This window comes from Pimephales promelas, chromosome 19, assembly GCF_988280905.1.
Source record: "Pimephales promelas chromosome 19, fPimPro1.hap1.1, whole genome shotgun sequence".
NCBI lineage: Eukaryota > Metazoa > Chordata > Actinopteri > Cypriniformes > Leuciscidae > Pimephales > Pimephales promelas.
Window position 1 is genome coordinate 15541528 of NC_142787.1, and position 17769 is coordinate 15559296.

At 40.0% G+C, this 17769-nt stretch overlaps 1 protein-coding gene across 2 annotated transcripts in view; it reads right to left on the minus strand.

The window, feature by feature from the left end:
- pde8b (phosphodiesterase 8B) overlaps positions 1–17756 on the minus strand; it is a 112758-nt gene extending 95002 nt beyond the window's left edge. Inside the window, exon 1 of one of the 2 annotated variants that reach the window (XM_089123897.1) lies at positions 17512–17756. In XM_089123897.1, coding sequence (XP_088980023.1) covers positions 17512–17556 — 45 coding nt within the window. In that variant the 5' untranslated portion in view covers positions 17557–17756. Of the gene's footprint in view, positions 1–13804; positions 14559–17511 lie in introns of those variants that run through there. The other variant, XM_089123896.1, reaches the window with a different exon arrangement.
- Positions 17757–17769: the final 13 nt, after the last annotated feature.

Here is a 17769-nt window from a genome sequence, read left to right on the forward strand (position 1 = left end):
AAAATATTTTAGTGCGATTTAGGAGTACTCCTAGTGGTAAGATAAAATTCTTTGTGAATACGGCCCCTTAAGTGGAGGAGCAAGACACTCTAGAACCAGATGTGCAAGGATCTCTGAGATAAGAAGGTCATCAGTTAAGGGGGGCATAAAGGGTTAGTTAGTGATAAATCAAAGCTAACAGGTCTGCAGGGAAAAGGACCTTGAAGAGCAGTATAAAAATTGCCAATTTCTTCCAGTCTGTGTCTCACTCACTCCACAAGGTAACTGCTGTGTTGGCGACTAGGCCTATTCTTGCAAGAATAAATACGTCTCTTTTAATAATTTGATTTCGAGTTGTCTCTTATGCAGTGATGATGTTTAACAGAATTTTTGCCACAACAATTTGGTGTCAGAAGTGGGATTCCTTGGATGTGCCTTCTGGACCTGAGAGCAGATGGTGTTTGGCCATCTGGACTGAGCAGTTCCACCTCTACCGTGTAGGCTTCAGAGAGAGGGGCCAACCGCTATCATGGCCAGGAGAACTCCACTGGAATTGGGAAAAGAGAATGAGCCCGTGGCGACGAAACCATCACTCTGGTAAGAGAACAATCAAATTGTTTTACATTGGTATAAATGTGAGTGAACTATAAGTGGCTGAGTCAAGAATTGTCCAGAATTAATTGAGACCTGAGAGCAGGTCAATTGATTTCATGTGGGCACTGAGTTCTCATAGAAAATCTGGAATTAATTGAGATGTGGGGTCAGATCAAGAGATTTCAGACACATTACAGTCCAGAATTAATTGAGACCTGGCAACGGGTAAAGAGATTTCAGGTGGACTTTAATCTGGAATTAATTGAGATCAGGCAGCCAGATCAAGATATTTCAAGCAGATAGGTAAAGCATTCAGAGTGCACCCTTAATTGGTCTTGGGTTAAGAAATCAGGGGCCATATTCACAAATAATTTTATCTTACCATTAGGAGTACTCCTAAATCGCACTAAAATATTTTAGCTAGGAGTTTTCTCTTAAAAGTTATTCACAACGCCTCTAAGGAAAAATGACAACTCCTAGATGGTTGTTAGATGACAGGGCCATCATGCGGAACATAACACAGACGCAACAAATCATGGAATTACGACATTTAAATATGTCTGTGTCCTACAGAAAATAATAATAGTAATGTCATCGAAATGTGCCCCAGTGAAGTGTAATTCTAAAAAGGCAGAGAGAGAGAAAAAAAGTTGTGAATTAAATTAAATGAAATCAAGGTAGACTAATACCCCAATGAAAACCACCACTTGCCTAATAATGAAAAACGACACTTGCATTAACACTTTGCATAAACGCAAGGATGCATCCTATTAGCCTAAATAGACTACTTAAAGCAAGAAAATGTTGCTCCTATTGAAGTAATGTAATAGTTGAGGACGGTGGATTATAAACTCGCCAAAATGGAAAAGAAAGCCCATAACGCAGGGTCCGTTATGGTGTGTTCACACCGAATGCGAATAGAGCATCAAATACGCGTCAATCGCATCTAGTTGAACATTCGCTCGAGTTTTTCAACTTGCACGGAAGACATTCAAGGCAAACGTGTCGCCTAATTCTAGTCTATTCGCATCTTTGCATTGACTTTGTATGTAATCTACTCGTGCAAATACTTAAATTCCCATTCGGTGTGAACACACCATTACTGCTGCTGGCTCATTGGTGCTGAAAAAAAATGATAAATGGGAATTTCGGCACTGGAATATCAAGCAAAACACATGGGAGAGGATTTGTTTGCAGATCAATGCAGCATTCCCGCTTGTGTCGCGGACCCTGGACGACTGTGAGAGGCGGTGGTATGCGCTACAATTCTTTGTGAATAGGTCTAAGTGAGTTAGGAGTCCTCTCGACTTATTTTAAGCTGTCCCAGACTTAGGTGCTACTTTTAGGGCTAAAATACTTCGTGAATTACTCTTAGTGAAAAAAAAAATTAGGAGTCCTAAGTTAGGAGTGACACGCCCATTATTTTTAGGAGTTGCTCCTAAATTCGCCAGTTAGGAGCTACTTTTAGCTTTAAAATTCATTGTGAATACGGCCCCTGACCCCCTGACATCAGATTATTAGATGCGCGTCGAATGGTAATTCCACAGGAGCAGAAAACAGCCAGTATGGGGAAGTCTCTGAGCAAGCTAACCAAATTTGATATACCATTTTTTTCTGTCAAATGAAAGAATTATGGGCAGATGTGTATGCAGGATATAGAGAAGTTAATCAAACATCATGATTTGCCCAGGGAGGGAACATTGACCGCTACAAGATTAAAAGTATTGCGAGAATCAGTTGAACAGGACAGTGAGAAACTAAAAGTTTTTTGTGTTTTTTGAAGGCCAAAAAAAGTATAATAAATAGGTTTAAAACCATGTCAGTGGGCATTAGATTATTTTGTCAATACCTGCTCTCCCCTCATCTTCATCTTTCTTTTTCTCTCACTCTCCTTATCCTGCCCTATTTCTTCCCCTCCTAAAGCTGAACTTTGACTGTTAGTCTTTTCTTTTTTTTTGTAGTGAGTATATCACAGTATACTCACTACAAAAAACTAGACTACACCATTGGGTATAACTGGGCTTGAGTGGAGGAAGGGATGGTAACTCTGGGATGGAGGAATGGAGGAAGGGTAAAGTCTGTCTTTCTGTTATCGGTCAGCCAAAGCAAGCTGAAGCAAAGTAATGATAACGAACCAAACCAACCAAATTCAATTGAATAATAAACATGCTTTGAAACTGGTTGAGATACAATTAGGTAAAAGCTACAATAAAATGTGAAGTTTAGCTAACATCAAAAGATATGAATATGAAAATATGAGCATTTCATAGTCATGTATGAGCAGCATGTGTGTTTGATGGTTAAAGCATTGTATATTTTGTCATCACAGATTGGATAAGGCAAATGACAAACTTTAAAGAAGCTGATAATTCTGATGAAAAGACAATACAGAACATTGGACGAGCTTTAAATTGATTGGCCATAAAGCTCTGTCTGGCAGTCATACATGATGTAAATTATGTAATTTCTGGATCAGTTTAAGTATTGATGTAAATTGGAATTGTAAATTTGTAGATTGCCGTCCGGGGTTGAGATAAACGAAAAGGTTACAGATTTGACGGCAACAACAAAGCGACAAATTAGTGAAAAAAGTCAACATCGAATTATCAAGAGTGTCCTTAACATTTATTAACAAAGGGGGAAAATTGTTGACTGACATGGTCTGTACATCACGACCTGACCTAATAGAAACAATTGATGACTTTGGAAATGTTTGTAGATGACTGACTTAAGAGACCAAACAACAGGCCAGAAAAGCAGGATACACTGTGAGACTCAGGGCCGTTGCCCTTCACATACTTCAATAAGAAGATGAGATTGGGCCTTTAAGTGAAGAATGTAATATTTTGTTTCAGAGGCAGAGAAAGATGTCTGGAGGCAATTTGCTTGAAGGACATTGTTTGGGTTTGTGTTGATGGCAAATCAAATTAATTATAAATTGATGCACGAGTTGGGTCATGCATCAAAAGGGGGAAGGTAACAATTGCCAAATATGGTTTACTAAGAGGTGCACATTTGCTGAAAGCCATCGCACAGGTGGGACAATATTGCTGTCTGTGAGTGTGCCGCACACGCTGATAACAAAACTGATAACAAAATCGCAGGACTGTTTCAACAGGAAACGACAGGGCAGGTGCAGCAGCGAAGGCCGTGGCAGCACAGAAGACAAAATAAACTATGCATACTTCACTATCTGAAAATATCCTCGACATTTGTTTTTCTCTACAGATCATGATGCCATCTAAACATCGTGATGTCTGACATCGGTGCTCAATGCATTTTTCATTACAGTTGCAGACGTTCTCCCAGGAACAAACTAAGGTTCTACGTTCATAAATAAACTACGTTCATTCTAATGTTACTGTCTGGCAAGGTGGCTCTTTGGGCAACGGCGGTGTGGGAAAATTAAGATCCATGCTGCACCTCGTTCCAGGCACTCTCCAAAGCTATGAGTTTTCGATCGTGTGATGGTGGGTAGGGAGGCGACCAGTCTACTCGCCAATCTCCGCCAGGATAATGGCTTGGTGTCGGAATATTCCATCCAGTTCCACACCCTGGCCGCAGAGTGCCGATGGAACGAGGAGGCGCAGTGGGATCGTTTCCTGCATGGGTTGGCTGACCGTGTCCAGAAGGAGATATACATGCTGGACCTTTCTCAGAATCTGAACGTACTCATTGAGCTAGCGCTGAGAGTCCTCGGCTAAGCAGGATGGGTTGGTTTAAGCAGAGTCATCAGTTCCTCAGCACGGAGGATTCCCGTGTTGGCAGTAGGGACACGGTCAGCCCCATCTCCAATCCCGAGCCCATGCAGGTGGGTAGGGCTCGGCTTTCCCGGGAGGAGCGAGAGAGGCAGAGATCCCAGGGACTATGACTATACTGTGCCTGCCCAGTAAAAGATCAAACCCGGTAGTAATTATGAGGCTACTATCGGGTGGGATCTCGGCCGAGAAGACCTCATCACCATCATCATCTACCCTCCTCCCGGTAAGACTAAGGTGGGCAACCTGCACACACGACACCAAGGCATTACTGGATTCTGGGGCAGAAGTTAATTTTATGGACTTTGGACTGGCTAAAAAACGATCTATTCCCATTTCTCCACTCAAGCACCAGATCTCCGGTAATGCTCTAAATGGCCAACTTCTCCCCAACATCTCTCACACGACTGAATCCATAACTCTCATCACATCTGGCAATCCCATTGAGACTATAGAATTCCTCCTCATGGACTCACCACTCGCACCAGTTGTACTTGGTCATCCTTGGCTCACTTTGCATAATCCTAGAGTCGATTGGGGCCACAATTCAGTGTCTACATGGAGTAATAAGCGTCATAAGTCTTGTCTTGTGTCTGCGTGTTTGTCTGTACCTGTTTCTGTGTTTCAAGAGGAGGCAGTGAATTTGTCTAACGTGCCCAAGGAGTACCAGGACCTGAGAAAAGTGTTCAGTAAGTCTTGTGCTGCTTCTCTCCCTCCTCATTGTCCCTATGACTGTGCTATAGACTTGGTGCCAGGTGAGTCTCCGCCTAGGGGCAAATGATATTCACTTTCTGTTTCAGAGAGGGAGGCTATGGAGAAATATATTTCTGATTCTCTAGCATCCAAGGTCATTTGCTCTTCCTCATCTCCAGCGAGGGCAGGCTTCTTTTTTGTGGGGAAGAAGAATGGGTCTCTGCGACCATGTATTGATTACCGGTGGTTGAACAACATCACGGTAAAGAATACTTATCCTTCGCGTTGACGTATTCAGCCTTCGAGCGATTACAGGAAGCATCCGTTTTCAAAATTGGATTTACGTAGCGCTTATCATTTGTCCGCATGAGGAAGGGTGATGAATAGAAGACCACGTTCAATACCCCCAGGGGCCACTTTGAATCCCTGGTCATGCACTTCGGGCTGTCCAACTCCCTAGCAGTCTTCCAAGCACTTGTCAATGACGTGCTGAGAGATATGTTTGACCAAATTTATATATGTTTACCTGGATGACATATAGATTTTTTCATCTTCTCTCCAGGAACACGTTCAGCACGTCAGACGAGTGCTTCAGAGGTTGCTAGAGAATGGGCTCTTTGTCAAGGCGGAGAAATGCTTTTTTCATGCACAGTCTGTTCCTTTCCCAAAGTTTTTCCACAGATGACAGGATGCATCCTTGTGTGTTTTTGTCCCATCGTTTATTACCTGCCGAGCGTAACTATGACATTGGTAACAGAGAGTTGTTGGCAGTGAAGTTAGCGCTGGAAGAATGGAGTAACTGGTTAGAAGGCTCAGGGGTCCCTTTTATCGTATGGACCGATCACAAGAATCAAGAGTATATTAGAACCGCCAAAAAGACCCAACTCTAAGCCGGCTTAGTGGCCCTTTTTTCGGACGTTTTGACTTTTCTCTTTCATACCGCCCGGGTTTCAAAAACATCAAACCCGATTCTTTATCTCGAATTTTTGACCAATTCGAATGCCCGTCTACTCCCGAGTGTATTTTACCTGTAATTGTTTACACTCTCAGATGGGAGGTCGAGTCCAAGGTCATGAAGGCCTTAGAAGGGGTAACGCCTCTGCCAGATTGCCCACCGAATCGGTTGTCTGTGCCAGAGGAGTGTCGGTCCGACCTTATTCAGTGGGGGAATTGTTCCAGTGTGGCTTGTCATCCAGGAGTTAATCACACCAGTAATTTGGTCAGGCAACGATTCTGGTGGCCACTCATGGCTGATGACATCCACAGTTTTGTCTTGGCTTGCTCTGTTTGTGCCACTGGTAAATCCTCCAATCGACCCCCAGATGGGTTACTCCAACTGCTGTCTGTCCCTTCGAAACCCTGGTCCTACATCGCACTAGATTTTATCACCGCCCTCCTGCCCTCCCTGGGCAAGACGGTTGTTTTGACTGTCGTGGACCGGTCCTCGATGGTGGCTCATTTTATTTCCTTGCCCAAATTACCCTCCGCCAAGGAGACAGCGGTAACTGTTGTAGATAACGTCTTTCACTTACATGGCCTCCCGATGGACGTGGTTTCTGACAGGGGTCCCCAATTTGTGTCCAAATTTTGGCAAGCATTTTTCAAGTTACTGGGGGCGACTGTCAGTCTTTCTTCGGGGGTTACATCCCCAAAGCAATGATCAAACTGAGAGAGCCAATCAAGATTTGGAGGGAGTGTTGCAATGTTTGGTTTCTAAGAATCCTTCCTCCTAGTGTCAACAACTGTCAATGGTGGAGTACGCCCACAATTTGTTACCAGTGTCATCCACAGGCCTCACTCGGTTTGAATGTAGTTTAGGTTACAAGCCACCAGTTTTTGCCAGTACGGAATCTGAGTTCGCACTCCCCTCCGCTCACGCCTTGGTCCAGAGGGGCCCCCATACTTGGACTAGAGCCTGTGAGTTTCTTCTCCAAGTGGGAGCACGCACCAAGACTAAGGCCGATCGCCACCGGTCGAAGCCTCCCGTATATGTCGTTGGTCAAAAAGTGTGGCTTTCTACTAAGAACATTCCTCTCCGGTCCGTATCTAATAAATTTGCTCCCAAATTTATCGTCCCGTTTCCTGTCACCAAGATCATTTGTCCGGTGGCAGTCCAACTTAAACTTCCTCCTGCATACAGGAGAATTCATCCCGCCTTCCATGTGTCAAATATTAAATCTGTGAAATTAATTGATGCATAATAATCGTGATAATCGTTAAATTGTGATTATTTCTCAGAAAATAATCGTACTTACAAAATCTGTAATCGTTACATCCCTAATCTTCACTTGGTGCATTTGATTCATTAAGGGTGAAACTGCACACAGGCTCCAGGGATGGACTCTGTTCAATGGATATTAATAACAGCCAGAGAGGATGAGGAAGAGGATGGAGAGAAAGAGAAAGAGAGAGAGAGATGAGGAGAGAGAGAGAGATGCTAGTTGAGGGGAAACAGATGGTCATTAGTAGATAAACAGGCACAATAAGATGTCTGATGATGACACAGACAGAATAATAAATTAGGAGTGGGAAAAATGAGAGGTTTGTGATTCTCTAGCTGTGGGTAGCAGTTATGACTTGTGTTAACACCAACACTACAGCAAAACCAATATCCCAGTCAACAAGAGACAACAGGGTCACATTAGTCTCACAAATCAAATACATCACCATAACTGTGATTAGGAGAAATGTTATGGTTAACTAATAATTTTTTTTTCAATATTTAAAATAAAGCTAAAATAAAAAAAATAAAAAAATATTAGGTGAAAAATTTGGAAATGGAAATGAGTTGAGTTGACATGCTAACATTTAAACAAATTAAAGCTGAATAGAGATATTAAAAAACAAAAATGTATAAAAACTGACAATGGCACGTGACAAAACAACTAAACTTAACTAAAATGAAAATTAAACTGAAAAAAAATCCTAATTCAAAATATTATACTACAATAGATACTATATAAATAATAGTGAAATAATACTTATTGGGAGCAAATTAACTAAAAGTTGTGACAAGTACTAAAGTGGATGGATGGATGGATGGATGGATGATAATATTCAAAAAATGTAGAATTTTTACTTTAAAAAAAGTAGCTTGACTGTAGGTTAATGAGTAGCTTGTTACTTGGGAAAGTAAAGTTTCAGAGAATCTTGCATCCAAATGAACAAACTCAATAGCTCTTGCTGTCTGCTAGCAGAGCTGCTCTTGGTGCGTCCAGCTTGTAAACCGGAATGTTTCATATTTAAACATATTTTTCAAACAATCTGTTCCCATCTTGTAAGATCCTACATACTCCCAAGATCCTTTCAAGTGTTTACAAAAAACTCCCAGATGATAAACAAGGTTACTAATGCCACCATCATGGACTACTTTGGAGTTCTGTTGCTCTGGCTGACTGAGAGAACACAGTCTATATCACAACTAACACACACACACACACACACACACACACACAGAGAGAGAGAGAGAGAGAGAGAGAGAGAGAGAGAGAGAGAGAGATGGAAATGAAAGGAAAGCACTTACACGTGGACAGAGAAAAAAAACATGTCTAAATTTAGTTTCCTGTCAAACCTGAAAAATTCACTATTTGGCACCAGTTATTCTCATGCTAGAACCAACAGCAATATCCCACACACATGTAGATGTAACATAATCATGCTAGTCAATGCTCAGATCACATCTACAAATCAGTCACTATATTGTGAATCTGAGGTCGCAACCTAGCATGAAAGGATAATGATCTTGTGTATCATGCTAACGTTGTTTACGGTTCGTATGATTGGTTCTGACAATGAAAGCCATCACGAGGCAATCTTTGAATCTCAATGAACCAGTTTCATCTACAGACAGCCTTACTATATCATTTTTCTTTTTGGTGAACTGTACAAATATTATGTGCATATTTTTTACTTAAAAAATATAATTGTATTATGCATACAGTACTACTATTCAAAGGTTTGGGGTGGGAAAGATTTTTTAAAAATCTTTTTAAAAAATAGAATCTTGTTCAAAAATACAGTAAAAACAGTAATATTTTGAAATATTATTACAATTTAACAAAATTTCCTTTTGAAAATATTTTCAAATGTAATTATTACTGTGATGGCAAAGCTGAATTTTTTTGCATCATTACTCCATCCTTGCTGAATAAATGCAAGTGTTAATATTGATATCTAGTGTTATATTGATATCTATAATATTGATATCTATATTGAGATTATATGCATTATATGCATGTACAAATATGCATGTACAAATAAAAAAAAAGAAATTGCAAAATGGTGTAGTAATTGTCAATTACTATTATTATTATTATTCTTATTAATTTCTTTAGGCTTCAGGGGCCGTTTTCACAAAGAATTTTATCTTACCACTAGGAGTACTCCTAAATCGCACTAAAATATTTTAGCTAGGAGTTTTCTCTTAAAAGTTATTCACAACGCTTTTCAGACCTACTCTTAGTAAGAAAAAATTACAACTCCTAAACTAAGAGTGAGTCTTCGTTGCTATGGATGATGTCAATTTTCATGCATAAGCTTCCTCTCAATGATCACGGTGATTGGTTGTTAGATGACAGGGCTATCATGCGGAACATAACACAGACGCAACAAATCATGGAATTACGATATCTAAATATGTCTGTGTCCAACACAAAATAATAATAGTAAATTATGTCATCGAAATGCATATATAATGACATGTTTGTGCAGGCCCCAGTGAAGTGTAATTCTAAAAAGGCAGAGAGAGAGAAAAAAGTTGTGAATTAAATTAAATTAAATCAAGGTAGCCTAATACCTCAATGAAAACCGTCACTTGCCTAATAATGAAAAACGACACTTGCATTAACACTTGCTTGGTTAATTGAAATCCTATTAGCCTAAATAGACTACTTAAAGCAAGGACATGTTGCTCCTATTAAAGTAATGTAACAGTTGAATGACGGTGGATTATGAACTCGCCAAAACGGAAAAGAAAGCCCAACTGGACGCAGGATCAGTTACTGCTGCTGGCCCAGTTGGTGCTTGAAAAAAAAAAAAAAAAAACATAATAAAAGTGAAATTCTTCACTGGGATATCAAGCAAAACTAAGCATGAGAAATGGGGAGTCCTACGCCCATTATTTTTAGGAGTTGCTCCCAAATTTGCCAGTTAAGAGCTACTTTTAGCCTTACAATGTTTTGTGAATATGGCCCCTGATTTCTAAAACATCTTTAAACCCTGGGTTTAAAGGTGTTCACATACTCATATAGTGAAAACCTTCTGAGGTTTAAATCTACAACCTTTAGATTGCTAGTCCAGATCTTAAACCACAAACCAGGACCACCCCTAGCAAATGTATAATAATACGGATCTTTCTCGAACGGATAGGACAGAACATCTTCAAAGAGACTGGAGAATAACATCACTGCACCACTACCATGGAGGTAAATAACAAACAGCCAACAAACAGAGAGATTAATATCTTTGTGTTTCTTTGGTACAAATATGGCCTAATGTGTCCCATGTTATCAAATCTGCGAACTAGAAGATGCAAACTCATGGGACAGCTGTAGGACGGCACTAATCGTCAAGGAGTGATCTAAATGTTCCTGACCTCCTGAGGGAAGACGCGGTCAATCAGATTGTGCTTTGTGCTAGGCTACATTGTGATGCTGATTTGTCCCTCTGTTAGTTGAGACCGCTGATGCCTCGCTACATGTCTCAGGGCACCTCTTCCCGCAATGCCTCGCTCTAACCATGTGTGTGTGTGTATCTGGTCTGAGATTCATCAGCCTTTTTGCATGTGATAGTTCACACCCTGCAGAGCTCACAGCCAGAGGGGTAAACAAACTCGGTGGCCTGAACACACAAATGCATATAACGGAACACAAAATCGCTCTTTCTTTCTTTGAGACGTTGAGATGCACGGGCACAGAGAAGTAAGGAGAATCGCTCTCTCACACACACATTCAATTCAAAATGAAAATCGGCTCTGTTGCCGTGAACACAATGAGAATGTGTGTGAGTGATAGAGAGCCGTAGAGAGTTACACACACTTCAATGGCATCATTGAGTTCCTCGCCAGTCTTGGAGGGCGCAAGCATAGCAGAGTGTACCAAAATTGCTACGTCTCCTTTCATACTGACAGATGACCAACATACAGCTGGCCACACACAAAGTGTCCTCTAAAAGCCATTATATAAATCTATACACAGATCTATAAACTGTCCTTATAGGATTTTAAAATTACATAAGTAATTAATTTGTGTTGCGTAACACAAATACCATTTGGATGGTTTTAAAATCTCATTGATTTGGCAGGTTTTACTTGGCTGAATTAGCCCAAATAAACCCCTGACCATGATTTTATCATTCTCTGACAGGAAAAAAAGTAATTATTCTTCGACAAAACTAACAAAAAAGGGTGTTTATGACAGGTCTAAGAGAGTGTGCTCACCTGCAGTTTGAGAACATTTCTAATCTTAATTCTACACGCGATCTGACTGTAAACACTTTAACTCAGATAATTCTAAACGTGGCAGGAATTACGGCGTTCCGGTCAACAGCCTTCCAACATCATCTCCAGAATGTAAGCAAACTGTAAAGGAAAGATATATCCCAAAAAGTGGATTACATTTTCAACAATAAATCTCAATGCTACTTTCAAGCAAAGTGTAGCCTTAAAAAAATCACTATAGAGTTACCATGGCTGGGTAAGGTACTTCAAATAATTCTATAGGTTTACTGTCAAGGTTCAAAAAACCTGGAATAGATCTGAAACAGTCACAAATACTTTTTAAGGAAGTTTCCACACAGCAGAGTTTTGCGAGTCTGAATTTAACCTTTATAAGCAAAATGGGAAAAAAAGACACCAAAATAAGCATAATGGAATAGAGATACAGTGGATTTTTAAGTGTACTTTAAGTTTTTGGGCTCACTGTATCTAGTTTCCCCCGGTTTCACAGGCAAGACTTAGGCCTAGTCCCAGACTTAAGTGCATGTTTGAGCTGTCTCAAACATGGTCACCCCATAAAGGTAAATAATGCCCATTAAAATCACTTTCACAGGGCAAATATTGGCCATTACTGGCTCCCAACTGTTTGAATTTGAGAATGAACAAAACTCATTCACTTATAATTTGTTTTAACCATTTGTACAGTATAGGAAGTGTAATGCATAATAAACAGTAAATATGGCAGCTATACGCATCCAGCTGAAAGCAACTTGCACTGACATAGTTTAAAATATGTTAGTGCCATATTTTTATCTCAAGATGCACACCAGTCTAAGGCACTTTTATAAAAGCTACTTAAATATGCCTAAATTGAACTAAGGTCTAATCCTGGCTTAATCTAAGTCCTCTCTGTGAAACCGGTCCTATAGTTTCTTAACTGGTTTTGCATCATGACCCAGATTTTACTTTAATCAAGTGGTGACTCAAATCAGTAGCAAAATTGTTCATCATTTAAAATGTTAACAAAAATGTCCTTATCAAATGTGAAACAATATGCCCAAATTATTAGTATTAGCATGCACGGGTCCTGTTCGGTAAGTCCGATCAAGTTTAATACAAAGGCCGCACCCACATTCAAGTAAATCTACATAAAGTACAGAAAAACTGGGAGGGAGGGAGTTTCGCATGCAGTGTGGAAATTTAATGCCTCATAATCACAGATACAGGCCATTTAATAAGTTTGAAAAGGTGTATAAAGGTGCATAAATAAAATAATATAACCAATGAACATTATGTAAAATTTAAAAAATATAGTGCAGTATTTTCATACCAAAAATCAGTTTGATTGGACGCACTGCCTGGTGTAAAAAGAGCATAAAATTAAATGTGTTTTCTTTGCTCTATGGAAATGTGAAAATCTACCACAAGTTAATATTTCACTATCACTGTCTTACAAAATTATGTTGTTTTCATCTATGCTGACCATTAGCATACACCATTTACAATAGAGCATGATGCTAGCAACGCCAAGGCAATAGGTTTGATTCCCAAGGAATGAACAAACTGATAAAACGTATACGTTGAATGCAATGTATGTTGCTTTGGATAAAGGCGTCTGCCAAATGCATAAATGTAAATGTGACTATCAAACAAACCTAAGGCCTGAAGTTGTGACCCACAACTGAACAACCTGAAGTTGTGACCCACCAGTTCAACCTGCTTTAAGGACCATCAAAGTGGCACATATGCAAACTATGTTCACACACATCAGTTCCCACCAGGGTCTGAAAATAACCAGGGCTCAGGGCACAAATGCTCCACATACTTTCATCCTTTTTATCTGTTATCTTATATATATATTTCATATTATTTTCAATACCTAGTGATGGGTTTAGTGCCTCCATAGAGATATTGTCATCCATCTATAGATCAAAATCTGCTCTGACAGCTGCTGAGAGATCAGCCAGCCATGTAAACAGCAGCAGAAGATTGCAAGATCTCGAATAACAGTCAAATTGTTCATCGTAATACACTGATTCAATTGAAATAGTTGACATGGTGTGTTTTATATTGCAAATACTGGCCATTACTGTCTGGCTCCCACCTGTTTGAATTTGAGAATGAACAAAACTCATTCACTAATAATTTTTTTAACCACTTGTACTGTAATGGATAATAAACAGTAAATATGGCAGCTATAAGCATCCAGTTGATGATTCACAACAACACACGAAATACATGACACTAAACATTGAATGAATGACAAGATGGTGGAAATAATGAGAGATAAAGAAAGATCTAAAAACTGATTCCCATTGCCATATTGCCATTCATTCATTCTTCATACCTTGACGCTGGTGCAGCTGGTTTGAGTCTCGGCCTCTGTGCGCATGTGTCCGCCGCTGTTCTCTTTCCGCTCCCGCTGAGAGCTGGTCCGCGTGTGCCTGGTCTGGTACGCGATCACGGAGGGGATGGTATCCGCCGCGTCGGTCTTGATGAAGAGGCCGTGCAGGGTGGTCGCCGTACCCTGCGAGATGGTGGTCGTCTGGTGCGGAGAGTTGGACTCGTCCGAGTCGCGGCAGTAGATCACCCCGCTCTGCGAGACGTGGATGCTGGGAGCGCAGCCCATCGTTCCCCGCTCCTTGTTGCGTAAAACCCGGAGGGACGAATCTGAAGACCGCCGCTGTCACACCGCCGCTGCCGCTCCCGGGCCGCTGTCACGCCGCCGTCCCCCCGGTACATTGGCCGGTGTTCGCGCTGCTCAGTTCCTGCCTCCCGCGCGCGTCAAGGAAAAACGTAGAGGAGATCCATCTCACCGCGTTATTTATCAGTGATCATATCAGATCAGATCAATGACACCTCGACTGTCCAACCGTGAGACCGATGCGCTTGTGCCATGTCACATTTTTGGACAAATTACACCCTCATTTCACCTCAGCGTAAGATACTACACGTTCAGGCTGCTCGATAAGATCCATTCTCTCGCAGCATTGATAATCTGTATTTCATCACGACGTCGGAGCTCTTAAATAACAGGCGCAAAGCATTAGACTCTGAGAATATGTCTCAAAAACTTACACTCATGGTCCTTTAAGACACACGAGCGTCATCAGTGACAGACACGCACATCAATGACTCCCTCTTCCCATGAACACGCACACACACACACACAGTATTTATTCATTCTGGAATAATTCTGAATTCATCTTTTGCTGTTTGCAGAGTTTAAAGATGAACTTGAGAAGAGAGACACTGATATTTATGACTAATCGCATTCAATAGCATTCAAATGCATAAACAAGACAAGGGATTGACTCAACAAGGTGCAGTGTGGCCCTTTTGTGCATTTGAAAGGTTCCATTGATGTTAAAGGTTCTTCACCATCAATGGCAATAAATAACTTTTATATTTTAGAGTGTACTTCACACAATATTTATTTGTAATTCACTCAAAAAGAAACAGTAAAAAAATATCGTTGGTTTAACTTAAAAAATAGCTAAGTAACCTGGTTGCCTTAAAATTTTAAGTTCATTGAAATGGAAAAATTTAGTTACTACCATGAAGGAGATTAATTTAATCACCAGAAACTCAAAATATTATGTTATCTGAGCTACATAAATTATCTAGTAGATTTGACAAAAGATTTTTTTTTTTTACAGTGTTCATCCACACTGCTGGAGGACTACAACTCCGGCACGCTTATCAGCCGATAATCTCAAAAAGGCCACATTTCAGGTCTATCACTAAACAAGGCCAAGCAATTGACCTTAGCCTTGATGCATCAAAAATGCTTTGAACATTGTGAATGTTCATAAACAATGACTTGAAAAGCTCTACAAGCATTAAAACGGTAGAGCATGGCCAAGGTTTCAAATCCCAGGGAGTGCATGAACCAATAATATATGAATGCAATAAGTCACTTAAAGCGACTGCCAAATGCATAAAATGTACAGTGTACGGCTGTAGGATCAGTGATAGCACATCTGGATTTCCAAATGTTTGGATATTACAGGTCCAAGCTCTAAAATGTTCCAAACATCTGTAAAAGACTGATAAACCCAGATATGACTACACTGACCTTTTATTATGCTGGAGTTTATTTAACAGATTCTTGCATGGGTGGGAAAAATGTTTTTGGCCCAACTTTTGCAAGTCACTCTGCACACGTGCCATAGGCTACATGTGTATGCAAAATGTTCAATCTTGACATTGCATATTCGGGAAATGCCAAAAATATTTCTCTATTCTGATTCCACAGATGAACTGAAAAATCTACCCACACTCTGTCTCTCAAAACGTATGTGTGATTAAAAGAGTGACATTGCATTGCAAAAAAAAGTTTGTTATTTTTATGTAGTTATATGTTATTTTGTTTTTAGGACAAAATACCATGGATTGTTCAATACAGTAAAGTAAACACCATGGAAATTCCATGTTATATGAATATGATCCAGTACCTCAGTACAATAAATCAAAAATACAAAGGCAGTAATAAAACATGTGGTTAAACATTTATATAACCAGTGGGAAATCTTCAGGTTGTCAGCTCAGGATGTTAGGCTCAGACACTGGTTAGAGCAATTAAAAGTGTTTCTCCCAGGATGCAATGCAACAATTGCAATGCCCTCCAGTGTTAGAAATTTACAGAAGCTCATAGCAGATTAATTATGCATGAACTGTCAATGTGATTTGTTAAGTATGCTTTAATCACCCATTCTTAATGGAATTGCACAGTAGAATTATAAAATTAATTATATTAGCTGTGCAATTTATCCTTCAGGATATCTTATAAGAGTTTAGGGTTGTAGCTGAGAACATTTGGCTCTCTCACCTGGAAGCTTCGACTGAGGTATTTGTGGTAATCTTTGCTTTCAACAAAACACCTAATCTCTCCATCAGCCGGTGGAGTTCAACAGATTACATCATCTCATCTTCATCAAAGAAATTAAACTTTCCACTGTCCCACAACACGTTACATTGTGTGTTTGTTCACTTGACCTTCTGCTATCTAATGCAAAAACCACCCATGACTGCCCTCTGCTGGAGAACTTAAATACTGTCCAACACTTAATGTACAGAAAGAACGGGAACGCGCAGTGTTACAGTGTAACATCAACGTACACTAATGAAAGCTTCAATTAGCCTAGGCTACTACTAATAATGACAGCAATGACTCAAAGGAAAACATAAGTGGAAAAAACAAAAACATCTAGGCCTACTAAACTATAGAGAACAAATGGTGGGCAAAAGATTCGTGCTCATCGTTAAGACAGTATTACTTTGCACATACACTAAAGGGAGATTGGTGTAAAATGTGATGCCGCCTTAAACAGAGCTACCTGTGATTAGGGTGATTTTTCGTTTTATAATACATTAAATACATTTATTTTATTTTAATTTTCCACACATTAATCATGTAAAAGCACAAGTATTCGTCTATAGATATTTATTATATTACGCTGGTCATTCGGCACTGAATAACAGTTTGTAACATTAGTTTAATAACCATAATCAGATATCCCGATGCACATTTCTCAAGTAAGTTAGCCAAATCCTCAATGACTCAACTTGCCAAGTTCACTTCACTATTTTTTTGGCAGTGACATTTTTTAGGGCCATATATTTTGAGTATATTAGCGTTATTTATTTTGTCATTTCTTTTCGTCTAAAGGACAACTTAAATAGTGATAGTGCCACAACTTACCTCACTCTCCATACTGTGAACGAACTGAAAGCTGTCATGGGGAGCATTGACTAGCGGATTAACCAGAACAGGTCAAGTCAACTAACGTTTCAGCCATTTAACGTTAAACTTTTTATTAACTGATTAATTTCAGTTACAGTAGAGAACAGTACAGTACAGACCACAAGAGTAGGGTTATTCTTTCAAAACCGTGACATTGGTTAAACTTAATCTAGTGTAACTACTCTTTAACGACAAACACCTAGTTATGAAACGACCTTCGACGGCCAGATAAACAGCCACGCCGTGTTTTCTAAGAACCATTTTAACGTGGGATCCTCCGGTTATGAAGCGATCAAAGTAAATCTCACCTCTCTCTGTGGTCCGTTGGACAGCAGCTGTGTGCTCGCGCTCATCTCTGTCCGTCCCCGGTCCCGACTGCCCTCAGCGGCTCGGTCAGCATGAAATCCCGCCTATTTAGATGTCAAACCTAGCGGAAAGCACGTTTTAATAGCATTCTCTCCACTAACGTTACATCGCATCTAAAGAAAAGGCTGTCTGGGAACTTTTTGAGGTTTTAGGTAGGCGACGTTTCTCTGAACTTATTCACCCACACGAACAGATCGGAC